This window comes from Lactuca sativa, chromosome 1, assembly GCF_002870075.4.
Source record: "Lactuca sativa cultivar Salinas chromosome 1, Lsat_Salinas_v11, whole genome shotgun sequence".
Taxonomy (NCBI): domain Eukaryota; kingdom Viridiplantae; phylum Streptophyta; class Magnoliopsida; order Asterales; family Asteraceae; genus Lactuca; species Lactuca sativa.
Window position 1 is genome coordinate 59,276,073 of NC_056623.2, and position 19,200 is coordinate 59,295,272.

At 35.2% G+C, this 19,200-nt stretch overlaps 3 protein-coding genes across 6 annotated transcripts; 1 reads left to right on the forward strand and 2 right to left on the reverse strand.

Moving 5' to 3' along the window:
* Positions 1-600: 600 nt before the first annotated feature.
* Positions 601-3,468, forward strand: LOC111889595 (pentatricopeptide repeat-containing protein At3g59040). Of its 2 annotated transcripts, XM_023885738.3 has the most exons (7): positions 601-901; positions 1,234-1,546; positions 1,649-1,939; positions 2,017-2,265; positions 2,334-2,458; positions 2,525-2,623; positions 2,692-3,468. In XM_023885738.3, exons 1-7 carry the CDS (start codon positions 834-836, stop codon positions 3,284-3,286), a joined length of 1,740 nt encoding a protein of 579 aa, XP_023741506.1. In that variant the 5' UTR covers positions 601-833; the 3' UTR covers positions 3,287-3,468. The 2 variants fall into 2 exon arrangements, with proteins under 2 accessions (XP_023741506.1, XP_042756942.1); XM_042901008.2 differs by having other exon boundaries at positions 2,334-2,623.
* A 401-nt stretch (positions 3,469-3,869) lies between these two features.
* LOC111889612 (RNA-binding protein Y14A) lies at positions 3,870-5,386 on the reverse strand. Its single transcript, XM_023885758.2, has 4 exons — positions 4,988-5,386; positions 4,553-4,689; positions 4,315-4,460; positions 3,870-4,203 (listed from the first exon to the last, which is right to left on the reverse strand). The coding sequence occupies exons 1-4, from the start codon at positions 5,262-5,264 to the stop codon at positions 4,158-4,160; spliced, it is 606 nt and encodes a 201-aa protein (XP_023741526.1). The 5' UTR covers positions 5,265-5,386; the 3' UTR covers positions 3,870-4,157.
* Positions 5,387-8,089: 2,703 nt separating this feature from the next.
* LOC111889598 (glucan endo-1,3-beta-glucosidase) lies at positions 8,090-17,990 on the reverse strand. 3 transcript variants are annotated; one of them, XR_002849594.3, is made up of 4 exons: positions 17,834-17,990; positions 16,416-17,548; positions 8,878-15,777; positions 8,090-8,800 (listed from the first exon to the last, which is right to left on the reverse strand). XR_002849594.3 is itself a non-coding variant. In XM_023885743.3 (2 exons), the coding sequence occupies exons 1-2, from the start codon at positions 17,892-17,894 to the stop codon at positions 16,518-16,520; spliced, it is 1,092 nt and encodes a 363-aa protein (XP_023741511.1). In that variant the 5' UTR covers positions 17,895-17,990; the 3' UTR covers positions 16,120-16,517. The 3 variants fall into 3 exon arrangements, 1 of the variants encoding a protein (XP_023741511.1); XR_002849593.3 differs by lacking the exons at positions 8,090-8,800; positions 8,878-15,777 and adding an exon at positions 15,786-15,980; XM_023885743.3 differs by lacking the exons at positions 8,090-8,800; positions 8,878-15,777 and having other exon boundaries at positions 16,120-17,548.
* Positions 17,991-19,200: the final 1,210 nt, after the last annotated feature.

Below are 19,200 nucleotides of genomic sequence, written 5' to 3' on the forward strand. Positions count from 1 at the left end.
AAAAAATTAATTAAAAATAACCACAAAATGACATGTGGCCAAATCAATAAGAATGTGACATGTGACAAAAAAAAATTCATTTATTAGAGTTTATATTAGATTTTTTTTAATGGTGTCTGTAACTTTGGAAAATATTTAACTAAAGTCGTATAATAAATTTATTAGATGTAAGGCCCATGTATTCCATGTGTTTGTTTTAAAGAAAAAAATATAAAATTGTAAACATTTGACAAGTTTGAATTTATAAGAGAAAAATAGAAAAATATTGAATTATTAAAATTAAATTGTTTTTTTTTTTAAATCAAACAAATAATTTAGATAAATAAACAAATGAAACTTTAATTTAGAAAATTTGCAATTAGAAGGAAGTCAATTAATGAAATTGATATGTATTTATTATTACATTTATTGTAATTATTATATTTAAATATTATGTTGAAATTAATAAAATGAAAAAAACCACAAAATGTCATATGGAAAAAAAATTAATTGAAAATTAATTAAAAATAATCATAAAATTATGTTTATTGTAATTATTATATTTAAATATTATGTTTATTTATACATAACAAAATAGCTTTCTTATTTCTTGTAAGATAGTAGTATTGGTTTGCACGGGCGTCCATTATCTTTTTGTTCATCTAGTGAAAACCCCTGTCTAAACCTCTCTCAAATATCCTATCCTGTTGCTACAGCGACCTCTCAGTTCAATTATCCAACCGGCGACGCCGTCACACGGTCGCTCCACTCGCCCCCGAACGCGCGCAACCACCGTACAACCCTCTTCACCGCCGTAACAATTGCCGGCAGACGGACGGGAACTGACAAATAAAATGGCCGCGTCACTCTCTCACACTCTCCCCATTCCTCGTCGCCGTCATTCTTTCGTTTCACATATCAAGTCAGTAATCATTTCTCATGAACTTCTATAATCCTCTGCATATTTACCCTTATCTGCACTTGATCTTTCTCATATAGTCGATAATATCATTTCGTTTGCCGATTAAAATGAGATTAGTTTAATTCTGTCGCTAGCGTTTGGCTACCTTAATCAATTAGCAGGGTTTGTAGTTTATTTATAACCAATTTCTGTCACAGTGCACGAAAATTGATATGATTTTGTAAAGAATGCATCTTATCTTTGTTGTTCTAAGGGTTCCATTGCTGTTGTACACTGATAATATTTTTAAGTAAGCTCTCACTGTAATATGTTAACATGCTTGAATACTATAGTAAGCAGATTGCTAGCATATATCGCATTGACCCCAACTTCAATGTTCAAAGACGAGCAAGGGTGGTCTGCCAAGGCATGTTGGCGCCCAGAAAGTTTATGCAGAGAAGGAAAAAGATTGAAGTTTTTGATGATGCTGCTGATGAAGAAGATCAAAAGAGCTGGAGGAAGATGATGAATGAAATCGATGAGGTGGGCTCTGCAGTTTCTGTGCTCAGAACACGAAGAACAAAAAACCAACCTCTTCCTAAAGATCTAGTTTTAGGAACCTTAGTTAGATTTAAGCAGCAAAAGAAATGGAATATTGTTGCTGAGGTATTATTATACATGATCACTGTTAATTGTATAACTTTATCATATGATCAAGTTATTGGATTATTCATTAGGGTTTGCTGTTATTTGTTAATGCCGTTGTAGATCCTTGAGTGGCTTCGAACTCAGCATTGGTGGAATTTCAATGAAATGGATGCTTTGATGCTGATTACTGCTTATGGAAAAGAAGGGGATTTCAACAAAGCAGAAAGGGTTTTTAGTTATATAAACAAGAAAGGTTATCCACCAAGTGTTATATCTCATACTGCTCTTATGGAAGCTTATGGAAAAGGAGGTCAATGCAACAAAGCAGAAGCAATATTCAGAAGGATGCAATCTTCAGGACCTGAACCTTCTGCTATAACATATCAAATAATTCTCAAGATATTTGTTGAGGCATTCCATTCTTCTTCTTCTTCTTCTTTTTATATTTGTGTTTTTAGATGTTGAACCTCATCTTATGGATGTTGCAGGCAGACAAGTTTGAAGAAGCTGAAGAAATTTTTGAAAGTATTTTGACAGATGAGGTGTCATCTTTGAAACCAGATCAACAGATGTTTCACATGATGATTTATATGTACAAAAAAGCAGGAAGCAATGATAAAGCTAGAAGGCTATTTTCAATGATGAATGAAAGAGGACTCCAGCAAACCTCAGTGACTTATAATAGCTTGATGTCATACGAATCTAACTATAAAGAGGTTGCCAAAGTCTATGATCAGGTAATATAAAAAGAACTTAATCCATTTTTAAATTATTTTTTATTTATATCTTTTGATATTGCATGTAGATGCATAGAGCTGGGGTCCGCCCTGATGTAGTCAGCTATGCCCTACTCATTAGTGCTTATGGAAAAGCCCGAAGAGAAGAAGAAGCATTAGCTGTTTTTGAAGAAATGCTTGATGCTGGTGTTAGGTATTTTAATTTAAACTTTAAAAAAAAAATCTTTATGGCTTTATATATTTTACTCTTATGTTTTAGGCCAACACAAAAGGCGTATAACATCTTGCTTGATGCATTTGCAATATCTGGAATGGTGGATCAGGCGAAGATTGTGTTCAAGAGTATGCGAAGAGACAGGTGAGAAGGGTATTTACGTCTTTTTTTTATATCAGAAACAAGAGATTAAATTATGTTATGGTGTGCAGATGTACACCGGATCTTTGGTCATACACAACTATGTTGTCGACATATGTGAATGCATCTGACATGGAGGGAGCTGAGAGATTTTTTAGAAGGATAAAGGAAGATGGACTTGAGCCTAATGTTGTTACATATGGGACTTTGATTAAAGGTTATGCAAGGATTAATGATCTTGAAACAATGATGAAGAAGTATGAGGAGATGCAGATACATGGTATTAAGGGGAATCAGACTGTTTTTACTACGATTATGGATGCATATGGGAAGAATAGAGATTTTGGGGATGCTGTGATTTGGTTTAAAGAGATGGAGTCTTGTGGGGTTGTTCCTGATAAAAAAGCAAAGAATATTCTTTTGTCTTTGGCTAATTCAGTTGAAGAGAAAGCAGAAGCTAGTAAGTTAGTTGGATTGAGTGATGATTCTAGCAATGAACATATAGTGGTTAACGACAATATTCGTTTTGATGAGGATGATGATGATGATGGTGATGATGAAGAAGATGAAGATGAAGATGATGATGATGATGATGAAAATGAAAACTTATCTATTGTGGATGAAAGGAGAGAGGTGACTGTGGCTGTTGGTGGTAGAATTGGATAAAATGAGGAAATGAGTGATACATGGTTTATCTTTTGTGAAATTTTGGAGATAGAATTGGATAAGTGTGTATAGTCTTAGTAAATTGCATGGGATATTTAATGGGTAGGTATATGCAAAAATGCAAATTTTCATCATATTGCAAAAAACTCTCCACTCTCATATTAGCGAATACCTTTTGAATTTATTGTTTATCATGAATTTTTATGACTGCTATTAATAGAAAAAGAAAATCATGTTGGGTGTGTAGAATGGGATTTATGAATGTTATTATTACTAATGTGTTCAATTAGAAATATAAACGACTTGATAAGAGTATTTGTTAGCCACTTTGTGACATTAACCCTATGTACAAACTAAAATGTGTCTTCCTTGTCATCGGAAAAATAACTATTTTTTTGTGCTTATATGATCGATTAACAATTTCATTTTGAGATATAATGTGTAATGTACATATCAATAAACAACTATTATTCTTTCTACATAACAATAAACTAGTGTTATGATCTAGTAGTTGCAATTTCATTTTTTTGAAGTTGAAACTTCTATTTTCTCACAGAATGACATAACTAAATGAATAAATGAATAACACACCATAAACAGTCATATTTCTCTCTCATAATCTTATGTTGCAATACAAAATACATCAAACTCATTACAAAGTGCAAAAAAAAAAGCTTCTTGTCTTCATACCATATGCATATGATAAGTAAAACCTTGAGCCTTAACAGGTAACAACATCCAAAGAAAGGCAAAAGCAAATCAAGCACAATTAATTAGTCAAGTTAAACTTACTCACTTTCAAGTTTCAACCTAAAAACTTAAACACAAATCCTTCGCACATTGTTTGCTTCATGAACCGGACCCCACCAAATCAAAATCTCCTCCTTGGACTTCTTGACCGATTCCCACGAGGTGATCTGGCAGATTATAATAAAACACATTAGCTAAACAAAAAATTCAACTTAAAACATGCATTTTATTTCATATGTTGAAAACATAATAAGAATAGGAAATAAGAACATATATACCTCCTCCTATTGTTTCTCCTTCTGAAAGGACCTTTACTGAATGCCCAATCAACATTCACATTCTGAGTCAGCAGCTCACCTCCATCCATTGCAGCTATAGCTTTCTCTGCTTCCTCAAAGCTTTCATACTCAATCAGTGCATACCCCTGTTGCAGTATAAAGCCAAATTACAACTTTGCCACTTCCATACTTCATACATCAAGAAAACACAACTTGCTAAAAAATAATATCACAATACCTTGACAAAACCAGTCCTGCGATCAAGATTTAGATGCAAGTTCTTAATCTCACCAAACTCCCCAAATGCATTTTGTAAGTCATCTTCTTGAGCTTCTTCATGTACTCCAGTAACCAGAATAATCCACCCCTCAATTGCTGCAGATATTCGTAGATTTATTATAAACAAGATAAAAAGGGTTGCCAAATTGCCAAGTCTGATTTTCCATGATAGCAATCTACCTTTAAACAATTTCAAACCCTAGAATGTTTAACATCAACAAAAAGCCCTAACGAGAAACCTCAAGTAACTTTCCTACTTGCATTGGGGGAAACAAGAGCAACGAAACTAAAAACCCTAAATTTGAAGAACTAAATGTAGACATTATTCTAGAGGACACTTAAAACCTAAACGGAAGGAATTAATTTGAGGCAAAAGAGAAAAGTTACAACTTACATCGTTCAGGACCAGGGCCGCCATCGGAATCAAGCGAATCGAAACGACCGGACATACGGTTGTTACGTTCGGCGTCGGTTTCTTCGCGGAACCCCCGGCCTTTAGTTTTCTTAGGAGCAACGGCGACAGAGCCGCCAGTGATAGCGGATTTCAGTTTAGGGATGGGAGCGGAAGCCCTAGGAGAAGATGCATCGACGTCAACGGCGGCGTCTTCGTCCATGAGATCATCGTCATCGGGCTCAAAGTCCAGCGCATCTACGTCGGCAGCGGTCGCCATTCTATCGGATTACGTATTCCGGGAGCGAATACAAACAACTGCGGCTTCCTGCGTTAGGAAGGAGATTGAGGGTTTATTGAAAGCGTGTCTAGTCTTTGCACATCTAGGTTGTGCTCGACTGTTTACAACATAAAAACTCAAATGGAAAATCTTTTTAAAAGAAAATTCATTTTATTATTATTATTATTATTATTATTATTATTATTATATTTTCTGAAAGTGATATTTATTTTGTAGGTTAAATTTTTTTGTGGGTGATTTTTAAAAATATACAACATTTTGATTCGGACTTATAAAAAATGTTAATACTTCTTTTTGAATTTAAACAATAAGCCTATATTTTCTATTTGACAAATTTTATATATTAACATGTTTCAAGTTGATTTTTGTTCAGTTGGATTTAGATCATAACCGCCTTAAAAGATCTACATAATGGTTCATATACCGTTTGACAACTTTCAGGGAATTACTATACCTGACGATAGAAATGAAATTTTTAACGATATGAACTATTTTATGTTAAATAAATGATTTGTTTGAAATCTAAATTAATCATAAATTAAGTTACGTTTTCCATTGAGGGCGTTTGGATAAATTAGTGTTTAGCTTATTAGCTTATTGTTTATTAGCTTATTGCGGTGAAAATAAGCAGTTTTTAAAAAGTATTTGGATTAGCTTATTGCGGTGAAAATAAACAATAAGCAATAAACATTTTTAAGTGTTTACAAACAAAACAACTTATATGAGTAAAATGACAAAAAATGGTTTCCTTTTATATGTTAACATATTTTCCTTATTAAAACAAAACATTTTTGTTTTATAAATAATAATAATTTTTTTATCTATAACTAAAAAAACATTTACCACATTATTTTTACACCTATTTTTAAATTGATTGGATACATCTATTGAAATATTCAAGAAACATGAGACCATAATTTTCTTATCCATAAGAACTAAAAAAACATTTATCATGCAAACCTATATGAGACCACAAATTTTATTCCAAATCAATATTATCCGTAACGTAGAGTTACAACCCATTCCATATTATCCAAAATAATTTCATACTACTACATTAAACCATAAAATGAAAATACCAAAGAGTTTCAAAACAAATCATACGCCATTACGTGCACGAGTGTTTGACCTTGAGAAAATATGTCCCACAATCATATCGCGTACCGCACTCATATACATATCATCATTTCTACGTTGTCCACTTGATACTTCATCATGTGGTTCAATATCATCATCGTGTCCTTCATCATTGCGCATAATATAAGATTCTTCTTGCGCTATCTGCAATGTTGCATCACCACTACCGCTCATTCTAATGTAATTGTGAATCGCCATTGAAGCTGACACAATTTTCACTGGGTCTCGAAGTTGAAATTTAAATGCATATCTCTTAGTAACACCTATCGAACCTTCCAGACTCCAAAAGTCCGTTCAATTATATTGCAAAGTGATGAATGGTAATAGTTAAATTTTTCTTTGAAGCCTTTTGGTTCCCACGAGGCACGAGTCTGTCCACGTCGAAAATCAGGAATATGATAATGAATGTTTAAACCTTTGTAAGGAACAAGATAACCTTTTGTATTAGGATATCCGACGTCTAGCTACTAGGTAAAACTTACCTATAGAGGTACAAATAAAGCATATGATTGTTATTCATTTATACTGTTTGAAAATATAAAACTTCTATTAATAAGTAATAATACTAATCGTTTGGCTGAAAGTGGAAACTTAACTTCACGTCTCCTCCGCGCTTCATTGAAAATTCTCGTGTCATGTGCGCTACCCTCCCATCCAACCCACACAAAGGTAAAGCACATGTTGAAATCACATGTTGCTATAATATTTTGAGTAACGCAATTCTTTCGTCCAATGTATTTGATTTGGTCACGTTGCGGAACAAAGGCCTTCACGTGTATTCCATCTATAGCACAAATACAATCCTACAAATTCAAAAAATATAATAAGTTACCAATTATTTTTACAATTACATAAATTCACCAAATAACATAACTTTGCAACAAAATAAGTACCTTGAAGTATGGATAATACCGAGGGTTATTTAAAATATGTTATGGTATAGTTTCGTTGTAGTTAGCATTTGGTTTGATGATGTCCTTACTTAGGTTAACCACAACATCGAAGACTTTATGAAATTGCCTATGGATTGTTTTCCCCAGAATGGTTAAAGAACTCTTGAACTAACCGATTTCCACATCCATGCGCTAAGTATAACAAGAAAATACCAAGGGACTCTTGAATAGATACACGACATGGTTTATTTAACCCATAATGTGCAACAAGATCCCTACATAACCTGTTGAAAACCAGGACTAGTAATCTGAAAAATTCATAACATCAGCTCTCATGATCGTTAAGTATTTCATTGATAAGCATGCTTCCTGTGCGCAAAGATGAACGACGACATCTACATACATATTTCGATTTTTGAGTCAATAGTAACCCTTTGACAACAAACCCACATAAAAGAAGTGTTTGAATCTATTCATTTTCTTAAATTTCATCACATAAGTCATCACTGCCATATGAGTTGTCACTTTCACAGTCACTGACCATGAATATAACCTGTTACTAAAGGAAAAGGAAACAAAGGTAAGATGGAAATTTACCACATACTAGATAAAATCATGGAAAAATGATGGAAAAGAAAATAAGAGCACAATCATGGGGCAATGGCAAAATTGACCACAAAACAAACGTGAAACAGAATTGCATAAAACAAACACAAAACAACCGTTTAAATTCAACATAATAGATGAAATGATAGGTCTAGCACATGACAACCGTTTAAAGTCAAACTAATAGATAAAATCATGGAAAGGGAAACAAAAGCAAAATCATGGGGTAAGGGCAAAATTTGACCACAAAACAAACATGAAACTAACACATGACATAAAAGTAGAGTATGTCTTCAACTACTTCTATTTCTCTATAAGCCTTTTGAGAAACTTCATCTTTGTTTCATTAGTCTTTGGAACCATAAAATTCTGACGAGTTGGCTTCTTTAAAAAGACATCTAACGCTTTTAAATATCCTATTGAGCCTTCCTCAAAACCCGGGAAAGTAGACACAATTGCCATGCAATCTTCTGTTGTCGGTGACTGTGTGGTTTGTCTTGAGGGCTGAGTGCTCATTGTTAACAAAACATCAAAAACAGTGTCTAGTTTCTCTTCATATGACGAGTTTGCCATACTTTTTCCTTCAAATTTCCTTTTGTGGTCATACCTGGGAGTTAACTTCTTTTCCCTCATTTTCTTACTAGAACTATTATATGTGAGAAAAGGATCAACATCATCAAATAACCAGACATCGTCAGTATCCTCTTTTCCATCCGTAATATCCACAAATTGTACATCATCCGGAGTGCTACCGTCGCCAAATTCGCAAGGTACCTTAGCCTTGTCTCCAACAACTACGGTATCCCGAAATAAAGCCTCGTAATATATCTGATTTACATCCAAATTCGTATCCTTAAACTTAGCATGCTCTTTATCTTCCTATATGTATAAAATGAGAATGTCATGAAAAACACAATACAAATAATAAACTGTTAGATAAAATTTATAATTATTACCTTTATTTTCTCATCCCGCAATTCCTTTGATGCCAAGATTATATTTCTCACGGGATCAGTTGAAATTCTCGTTTCTAATCTTGTTAAACGGTCATAATATTTGAACTCTTTCTGCATAATGTCTCATTTGTTTTTCATTTGATGTATGTCCAAATCTTTATCGGTTCGTTCCAAAATCCTCTTACATATATTTTGGCACGCGGACTTATTGAAATAAGTATTCGGTCTATTCCCGTTTTTTAGCTCGGTCATACATTCCTCAAGATGTATCTTGAATGTATGAGGATCCCAATGAAATCTATTTGTAACTTTCACTTTGGATGTATCAATATCCACATCATGAACATCGACAGTGTCCATTACTTATAAATCATGATATTGAATGAAGAAAATTTTGAATTTTCACCATAATGTTGAATCAAAAGAAGAAAAAAAACAAAAACATGTAGCATGAATAGCAAACAAAAATGCATACAAGTAGAAGCAAAAAAACATGTAACATCAATAGCAATCAAAGATAATTCTGAATATTCTGTAGCAGCAAAAGTTAGAAGCAAAATACAAATAGCATCAATAGCAATCAAAAGAAACTTTTGAATTTTCTGTAACAAGAACAATCAAGGATGAAGAAAAAAAGAAGCAATCGTCCATGTATGTCCATTGCTCGTCGATTATGCATGACGAAACAAATAGCCTCAATAACTCGTCGATTATGCATGAGGAAAAAAAGCATATTTGTTGATCGAGAAGGGTTCCAATTGCTTCCAGACGAAAAAAAACAAGAACAAATCATCTAGTCGATTGATACAAGGCGAAAAAAAAGAATACGCAAACCTGACTTGATCGTCGATTGCTTCCAGGTCGTCGATGGCAAACAACGAGCAGGAATAGCGAACGACAGAACTGCTGTGAAGGATTTGGTGATCGACAAAGGGTTTATGGGTTACGTATTGGTTTTTTAGGGTAATTTGGTAAATTTTCAAATCATTAAAAATAAGCAATAAGCATCCCCCTTTCTTATTAAAATCAGCTTATTTAGTTTATTCCTACCATAATAAGCTGATTTTTAAAGGTTCTTATCCAAATACTTAAACTTTGCTTATTGTGGTGAGAATAAGCAATAAGCAACCTATTTTTTACCTATCCAAACACCCCCAAAAATAAGTAAATGTCAAACAAATATAATTAACTATAATATTGCATAGAGATTAATCTTCATATAGTCAAACACTTCAAAAAATATGTTATACAAAAACTCTTCCTTCTTTTTTATTTCAAATGATACTTGATTTTTTTGTTTCTCTTCTATATATCCGAGTCATAATTGCTTAGATTTACCTTCAAAACAAAAATCCTTATATTTTGTGTTAATGTTCCGTGCACACAACATATCTTGGCAAAATCTTTGAAAATTGATCAAGAAAATTATAGTTGCATCAAATGTTTCTTTATCAAATTTAGCACTAAAAGGATACATGATACAACAAATTATGCTAATTATAAGGAGTCTATAGAATATGATCCTCAACTATTGGTTATAAGCCAATCACTCCACCATGTATACACAACCACCAGTAACAATTCTTCATTTCTCCACATCTTAGATGTATACATGTAATTTAAGATGTACGTACACATGTATAACAGGTGAATCAATCTCAGTAAATATTTTTTTGAATCGGTAAACTAACTTACTTCCAAATACCACCTATGTCTCCTAGAGATACTTGAACCTATGATATCTCATTTGAGAGAGTCACTCTTTACCGTTAGGCCAAAGACCTTTTGGTTCAATCTTAGTTAATCTTGAAGATCTAATATAGGGCATTATATTTAGGATTACAATTGTCATTAGCTACTATATATGTATTCATTATACTCTATTATACTCTCTGAACTCACAGAATAACAATATACATCTCTACTTCTCTGTAATATGGTATGAAGAGCCGATTAAAGTTTTTTTTACCTCATCTTTTGTTTATGGCTACCAATTCTCTCTTGCTCGGACTTGCTACCAACTCTTCCTTTAATTTCCAGATTCCGTCTCTCAACATCAAACTCGATAGAGACAACTACTCCCTATGGCGATCCACTGTTATCTCCGTTTTCGAAACGTTCTAATTAGAGACCTTCGTTATTGCTCTAAATCCTCTGTCACACCCCCGAACCGAACGACGGAAACGTCTGAGGGCTCTTGTGACTTAAATTGAATATCATCACAATGATTATATATGAATCATAACATCATTCATCACCATGCATTGAAATAGTACAACTGTTATTGTTTAAGCCTATTTCATGGTTATGTTATGTGATGTTTGGCCCAAATAAATATAAATATGATTTTTTTTATAACCTATTAGGGCTAAATTAAGTTAATTATGGCCCAATAAGGTCCATTTAAATATTTTGTTTCATTCTAGGCCCAATATGGCCCAAAATATTAAAATGAATGAAAGTGGGTCCAATTAGAGCCCATGATATTCCAATTGGAAGCTTATTGGTCCATTGGGCCCAATAAGGAAATCCTAATCCAAAATGGACTTAAACAAGGATTTTTAAGGTTTCCAACTGTTTGTTGACTATTTGCAGTGCTTGTATGAAGTGTTTAATTGAAATTTTGTTGTCATAAAGTAAGCATCATGCATGCTTTCATGTTTTTGATTAATAATTGACATAAGTGTTGTAGTTACAAGGCACCAAAAATTTCTAGTTGTGACATCCTCCATCAGAGACCGCCACCATCTCCCCCACCGAAGGCCCTCCTATCACATCACCTAACCTTACCTTGAATTTACTCTCTAGAAAAAGGGATCAATTTGCTTTACTTTGGATAAAATCCAACCTTTCTGAACGAGCCCTAGCAATTGTTGCTCGTTCCTCTTCTTTTCGTCAGTCTTGGATTGCCATTGAGAAAAAAAATTTGGCCCAAACTAAGGCTTGCCACATGTCTATGAAATCTGATCTTCAGTCGATTTCCAAGGGTTCCCTCTCCATGCTCGAATATGTGGAACGGAAACGCGCCATAACTGATTCTTTGGCTGAAAATCTTCATCCCATTTCATCTTGAAGATTTAATCGGTCACATTCTTGGTGGACTTGACACGTAATATGTCCCTTTTATCACAACCTTCATGGTCAAAGACGATCAAACTTCTATTGATGACCTCGTTGGTATGCTTCTACAGGAGGAAGCTCGCTTGGAATATGGACATCTTCGTCAATCACCAGTCACTTCACCTTCGCTTCCCACCTCTTCGATTCCACTTGATCTCAACGTCAATCAACATCAATATCGATCTCCTTCTACGGGCTATGGGTCCTCCTCTAACACCGGTTCTATGTTTCACTCAAATGAATACCATTGTCGTCGTCCTCAAAAGTTGTGCTCGAAACCAGGGCATGAGGCAGTGGATTGATGGCAACACTCCAATCAGACTGATTACCCCTCTCGACGACCAAATCCAAGAGACCAATCTCGACAAGCTAACCTTGTTTACCACAAGAGTCGCTTCACAGTGGTTAATCCATCTTGGTACTTCAATACAAGGGCCATAGATCATGTAGCCCCAGACCTTCAAAAGATGAATGTTGCAGATGAATAATATGGTCCTCACAAGCTTTAAGTCGGTAACAATACTTACCCTGTTATTTCTCACATTGCTTCATCTTATTTGCATTCTATTAAGTTGCCATTTGTGCTTATAGTTCCACAAATGACAAAACATCTTTGAGTGTTTCTAAAATAACCGAGGATAATGATGTATATCTAGAGTTTTGGCCATCTCATGACAATGTTAAGTCTTTGTAAGGCAAAACAATCCTCCAAGGGAACGTTGACCAAGGTCTCAACTGTATCCTTTCCACCACAAATAAAAAAACACCCAGCATGGCTTTCATATGAGTTCACACCACTCTTCGTGGTTGGCACAAGTGGTTAGCTCATCCTCATGCACCACTTCTAAAGCGTCTTCTCTCCTTATTCAAGCTGCCTACTTCTTCCAATCACTTTCCTTTTGTTTGTGACTCTTGTCAATAAGGCAAAAGTCATCGTTTACATTTAAATAATTCTCATCTTTCTTCTACAAAACCATTTCAACTACAACGGGCCATCTCCCATTTTTTTATTAATGGAAATCGTTATCTCGTTTTGTTTGTTGATGATTGCACTAAATCCGTTTAGATTTACTTTTTATCTCATAAATCTCAAGTATTTCATACCTTTGTGAAATTTCGAAAAATGGTTCAAACTCCATTTAACAGCGAAATACAAAGCCTACAAACCGACTGGGGTGAAGAGTATAGAAATGTTTCCAAATATCTTTCATCTCACGGTATTATCCATCGTGTATCATATCCTTATATGCAAGAGCAAAATGGTGCGGTTAACTGCAAAAATTGCATCATAATTGAAAAAGGGCTCACTCTTTTAGCACAATCATTTCTCCGTCACACCTTTAGGGAGCATGCTTTCAAAACCGCAACATATCTCCACAATAGACATATCACTCACGTCCTTACTTTTTTGTCCCCATATCAAAAGCTATACTCCAAAGTCCCAAATTATGCATTTATAAAGACTTTCGACTTCTTGTGTTATCCATTTCTCTGTCCATACAACAATCATAATATTGATTTTCACTCCTTACCTTGTGTATTCCTCAGCTACAGTGCTACTCACAAAGGCTACATATGTTTCCATACTCCCTTTTCTCGCATTTACGTTGCCCGTCATGTCATCTTTAATGAAGATGTATTTCTATACTCTAAGAATACTCTTTTGTCACCCACCGTCTCTCCCACTCCCTCCACTTTAGTATCCACCAATCTTTCACAACAAGTTACCATTATATCTTCCACCAACTCTGATAACCCTTCACCTACTCTGATAACCCTTCACCTACTCCGCCTTCTAATAGCACCCAACTTCCTCACCTTCCACCACTCCAACCGTCATCTCTTTTCTTACTCCTCACCATCAAACACCTACTGCTAGCTCATGAGCAAGACAACGTGACATATCTCCTGCATACTATCGATCTGTTGACTCGAGTCAGCATCCCATGATCACTAGAGCTTGTACAAACTCCTTAAAACCCAAAGCTTTTTCCACCTCTGTTTTGTATGATCTTTGAATTGAGCCTCATACTTTTAAACAAGCCATTAAGCACACCGGTTGGCAACAAGCTATGCAACTTTAATATGATGCACTAATGGGAAATAACACATGGTCACTTGTTACTTGTCCACCTAATATGAATCTTGTAGGTTGAAAATGGATTTACTGGATCAAGCGAAAATCGGATGGTACAATTAAACGCTATAAGGAGAGATTAGTAGCACAATGTTACAGTCAAGAGGAAGGGGTCGATTACTTTGAGACTTTCAGTCCATTCATTAAACCCATTGCCATCCGAATAGTTCTATCTATTGTTATTTCAAATGGTTGGTGCATTTGTCAATTGGATATCAACAACGCTTTCCTCTGGTGACTTGAAATAAAATGTTTATATGAAATAACCTTCCAGGTTCCAAGACCCCAACAGTCCAACTCTTGTGTGTCGACTACATAAGGCTATCTATGGGATCAAACAAGCTCCTCGAGCTTGGTTCACTAAGCTAAAGAATTATCTTGTCATAAAAGGATTTCATGCATATCAATCGTATACTTCATTATTTGTTCATGTCTCCATCATGGATGTGATCTATATTATTGTTTATGTAGATGCTTTGATCTTCATAGGTACGGTGCTTATTCAACAGTTCATCAACAAACTTAACCAATTTTTTTCACTCAAAGACTTGGTGATTTGCATTATTTCCTTGGAATTCAAATCAAAAGACAATCCATGGGTCTAATGCTTAGTCAAGAGAGTTATAATTGAGATATTATTTAACGAAGCCAAATGGGTAATGCTACGCATATATCTACACCTACCGACTCGAACTCCCGACTAACACTAAAAGGTGAACAATTTATTTTCTGATCCAAAAATGTATTGACGACTTGTTGGCTCTCTACAATATGCTACAATTACCCACCATGGTATTGCCTATGCAGTTAATCGGGTATGTCAATACATGCATTCCTGGACAACTACTCATTAGCAGTGAAAAAAAATCTTAAGGTATCTTAATGGTACACTTGATCACCGTTTACATTTTTCACCTTCAAGCAAATCATCACACCTAGCCTTCTTGGATGCCGATTGGACAGTCGCTCCCAATACAAGTTTGCAATTTATCATGGCAACAATCTTATAAGTTGGACATCTTGGAAACAAAAGGTAGCAACACGGGCTAGTACAGAAGCCCAATATAGGGCCTTGGCATACACTGGACTTATATGGGTTAGACAACTTATGTCTGAGTTACATATTCTAGTAATTCATCCTCCCTTACTATTATGCGACAATGTTTGTGCAATCTTCATGACCGAAAATCCGGTAGTAAGTACACATTCCAAACACATTGCCCTGGATTTTCATTTCATTCGAGAACACGTTGAAGCTCAAGATCTCACCATTTCCAATGTTGCTTTGGAAGACCAATTGACAGATATATTCACTAAAGCTCTTCCTAAGGATCACTTTGTTGTCATTCATCTCAAACTTCAAGTTCGTCCCTCTCATGAGCTTGCAGGGGTGATAAAGTAATCTAAGATGTACACATGTATAACACGTGACTCAATCTCAATCAATATGAAGACCTAGTATAGGACCTTGTATTTAGGAATACAAGTGTCATTAGCTACTATATATTTATTCATTGTACTCTTTGTACTCACACAATTGAATATCAATATACATCTCTACTTCTCTGTACAACCAGATTATTGTCAACAACACCAATCAGCATAGGGAATGCAAACGGTAGTAACCTTATGAAGAAGATAGTCTACAAAATAAGCAAATTATTAGTACTTCTCTACATATTTAACAATTAGTTGGACTATAATCTTCTTTCGGACCATTTGACGAACACCTTGTGTGCATCAAAGTCTAGACTGATCGTCGACTCTCTATTCGTCTCCAATCAATCCATAAAGGTTATTTGGCTTTGTAAAGTGAATCAACATGAGAACAGAGTTCTATTTGGCCCTATAAAGTAAAACAATTTCAAAAAATTTAGTTTGCTTCTATAGATACAAAATTCTTACAGCAAACACGTTATCTATTAGTAGGTGGTGCCGAGGTAGGCAAATACAAAGTTCTGATTCTAGAATCTTGACAAAAAAAATTGAAGTAAAATTCAACGAAATATGAACGAAGAGTCGAAGACTACCCAAACACACGTGTTTATGATGATTCAAGGAATGGCATTGACTAATCCATCAAGAAAAATCAAAAAAACGCAGTAAGAACATGGAAAAATCTTGAACTAGCTACCTGGATCTCCCTATTCTACTCTTTTTGTGAATAATCGAAGACAATTAGGGCAAGAGAAGACAAAAAAGAAACTCTTCAATCTACCTTTTTCCTATTACACCAATAGAACCGATGCAGTACAACAAATTTACCTCAAGATACACGCACCTGATACGGCTCATAGGAATGAGCTCCAAAGAATTATCTGGTACACATCTTCTCGCCTAAATGAGATTTGGCGCATTATTATATGGAATACTTTGCTTCTTCTCAAAACCCTTGTACAGAGAAGGCAGAAAGAAGTCCATATCTTTCACTTATCTTTCCATTTCTTGATTTGATGAGGTTGAAGCTTAATTGATATTTGGGTCGTCTATCTGGATAGAATATCCCAAAATGTCTCTCCGATTCTGCTCCAGGTTTCATTCCTTCATCAAACATTGAATACAAATACGTCTCTATTGATCTTCCAGGCTTCGCCGGTGTCCCTGTTATCCCTGTGACATGTGCAATCAAATTCGTATAATAAGTTTCTGCGGTCTGAAATGTCCACGCATCACCTCCTGCCGATGGCCACCCACTCTCCGACACAACAATCTCCACATTTTCTCCACCAACAGATGCTTGAGCTGCGTAATGAGCATCTAAAATGGCGTCAAAGAGGTTCGAGTAGTTCCGGCCGTTATCACTCACAATTGTTCCCGGTGACAAAAACAACGCATACAGTAGATTGCCATTAGCGTCTACAAAATAGGGGTAGATGTTTACAAGCATTGGCGAGTTGTTTTCAGCTAGAAATTTGATTATCGGCTCAATAAACTCTCGTGCATTGTCATTAAACGCGCCGTTGCTTGGTGGATAGGAGACGCCTAACAAACCGGCGTAGGTTGCCGTCGACACCTTGATTTGGTTCCCTAGGCCGGCGGCTGTAATGGCGTTGTGTAGATTTCGCATCGCCGGAAGTACGTAACTTACGTATTGACTATTCGCGTTGTTTGGATCGACTTCGTTGCCGACGGCGACGTATCTAAACCTGACGTCGGAGTAATTTTGAATGTTGTTCCTAACCCATGTGTTCGCTGCGCTTTGTTGGTTTAGGGATTGCAGAGAATCATTAGGAACGCCGATGATGAGTTCGATATTGGTTCCTTTTAGGGCTTGAAGTGTAGCTCGATCTGGATCATAAATTCGCATTCTGGTTATGTTGTTGATCTTGTAAAGGTTCACCACATCCTGTTGCGATGGCAAATCATCACCGACTCTTCCGTAACACACCCCTACAGGTTGCGCATCTTGTGCAACTGTAAACATAAAATCATTCTTATATATATACATAATACAATATAAATAATTTATTTTGAAATGATGCGAAATTATATAAATCAAAATGAATCAATATAACTTTTCTAACAGTTAAAAAAAACCATTTTTTTTTGTTATTCGGTTTTCAAAATGAATCATTATAAATTTTTTTTTTTGACACAATTAAAAAGAAAATAATAGTTTAATTACCCAAACTATACGATAAAACGCCTGTGAGCAAAACGAAAACTGTATTCACGGACCAAATGAAAAAAGAAACACACCTGTGATTATGAATACGAGAAGATCTACAAGTAACCAGAGCAACAGGAGCATTTTTGCCATAATTGAGGGGTTTTGAGTTATATCATTGAGATCTAATCATATGTAAATATATAATTGACAAAATGTCAAAATCTACATGTCATTGTTTTAATTTTTGGAAAATTCCTGGAAGGAACAAAGATGGTTGGAATACAAATTATAAAAGTCAAATCTTTTTCTTCAGTATCCAATTGCTACATGGCAATTGCTAAGCCCCTCACATTCTAAGCCTCTCCCATTCAAAATGAAATACCAATTTTACCCCTTATAATCCTTTAAACTCTTAGGACGAAATCTTATTCAAAATTGAATCCTATAGAATATTCAAAATTGCATCACACAGTTTATATTTACAACATCGAACCCTAAAAAAATTCACCGTCTTCGTTTTCTCTATACTGCTCAACCACTATGCTTCTCTGCTACATTCTTGTCCGACGGCAGCGACAATCGATAGTCCCATGAATCCAATTCTCCCCTACTCAAACGATATCTATCGGTTCACTATGGATTAAGTATTGGTTAATAATTCAATCTGTATCTTCATCTTATCCAGGTACACATCGATTTCCATCATATTAATTTTTTTTTGTTGATTTATGTTCTGAGAATCCCTAATCTTAGATGTGTCATTAATTTTCGAGTGAACAACCAAAATGAAATAAAGCGAAAGGCGAAACTCACCTAAATTGAAGAACTCTGAACACTGCGATACGATGCCCTTTTCCGCATTGCTTTCTCCCGCGAATCCACCAACACCAGAACCAAATAGGATCTCAATCAATAGATCAAAATCCTCAAGTTTGACCCAAAGTCAAACTTGGTCCAAAAGTCAATGGTAAATGGTCAACAAAAGTCAACAGACTGACCACCACATTGTGGTCATCCTTGACCATGTCGTGGTGTCGATACGACAAAATAGTCGTGACCAACCTAGCCTCTACGTCGTGGCCACTAGGTATTCAACAACTTAATGGGTTAAGCTGTTTTCTTCGATTCAAAGGGTTCTCCAACTCTGATCTGGTCCATTTTAGGGTCTAGATGGATAAAGTTTCTAACTTTATCCCTTAGAACTCTCCAAGGTGCGTAGATCTTAACTTTATGGTCCAAACACACCACATGGTTTAAGCAATAAGCACTTAATCTATAAGTTCACTTCTCCAACAACTCCAGAAGACTTTTTAACACCATTCTCAAATAAAAATTTGTGCTTTTCAGACATGTATGTCTTGAACTCTTATTAGGTCAAAAATTGGGTAAAAAGGGCCAAGATCCATGCATGGTCTCAAAGCTCAATCTTATTCTAGATCTAAAGCACCAAATACTC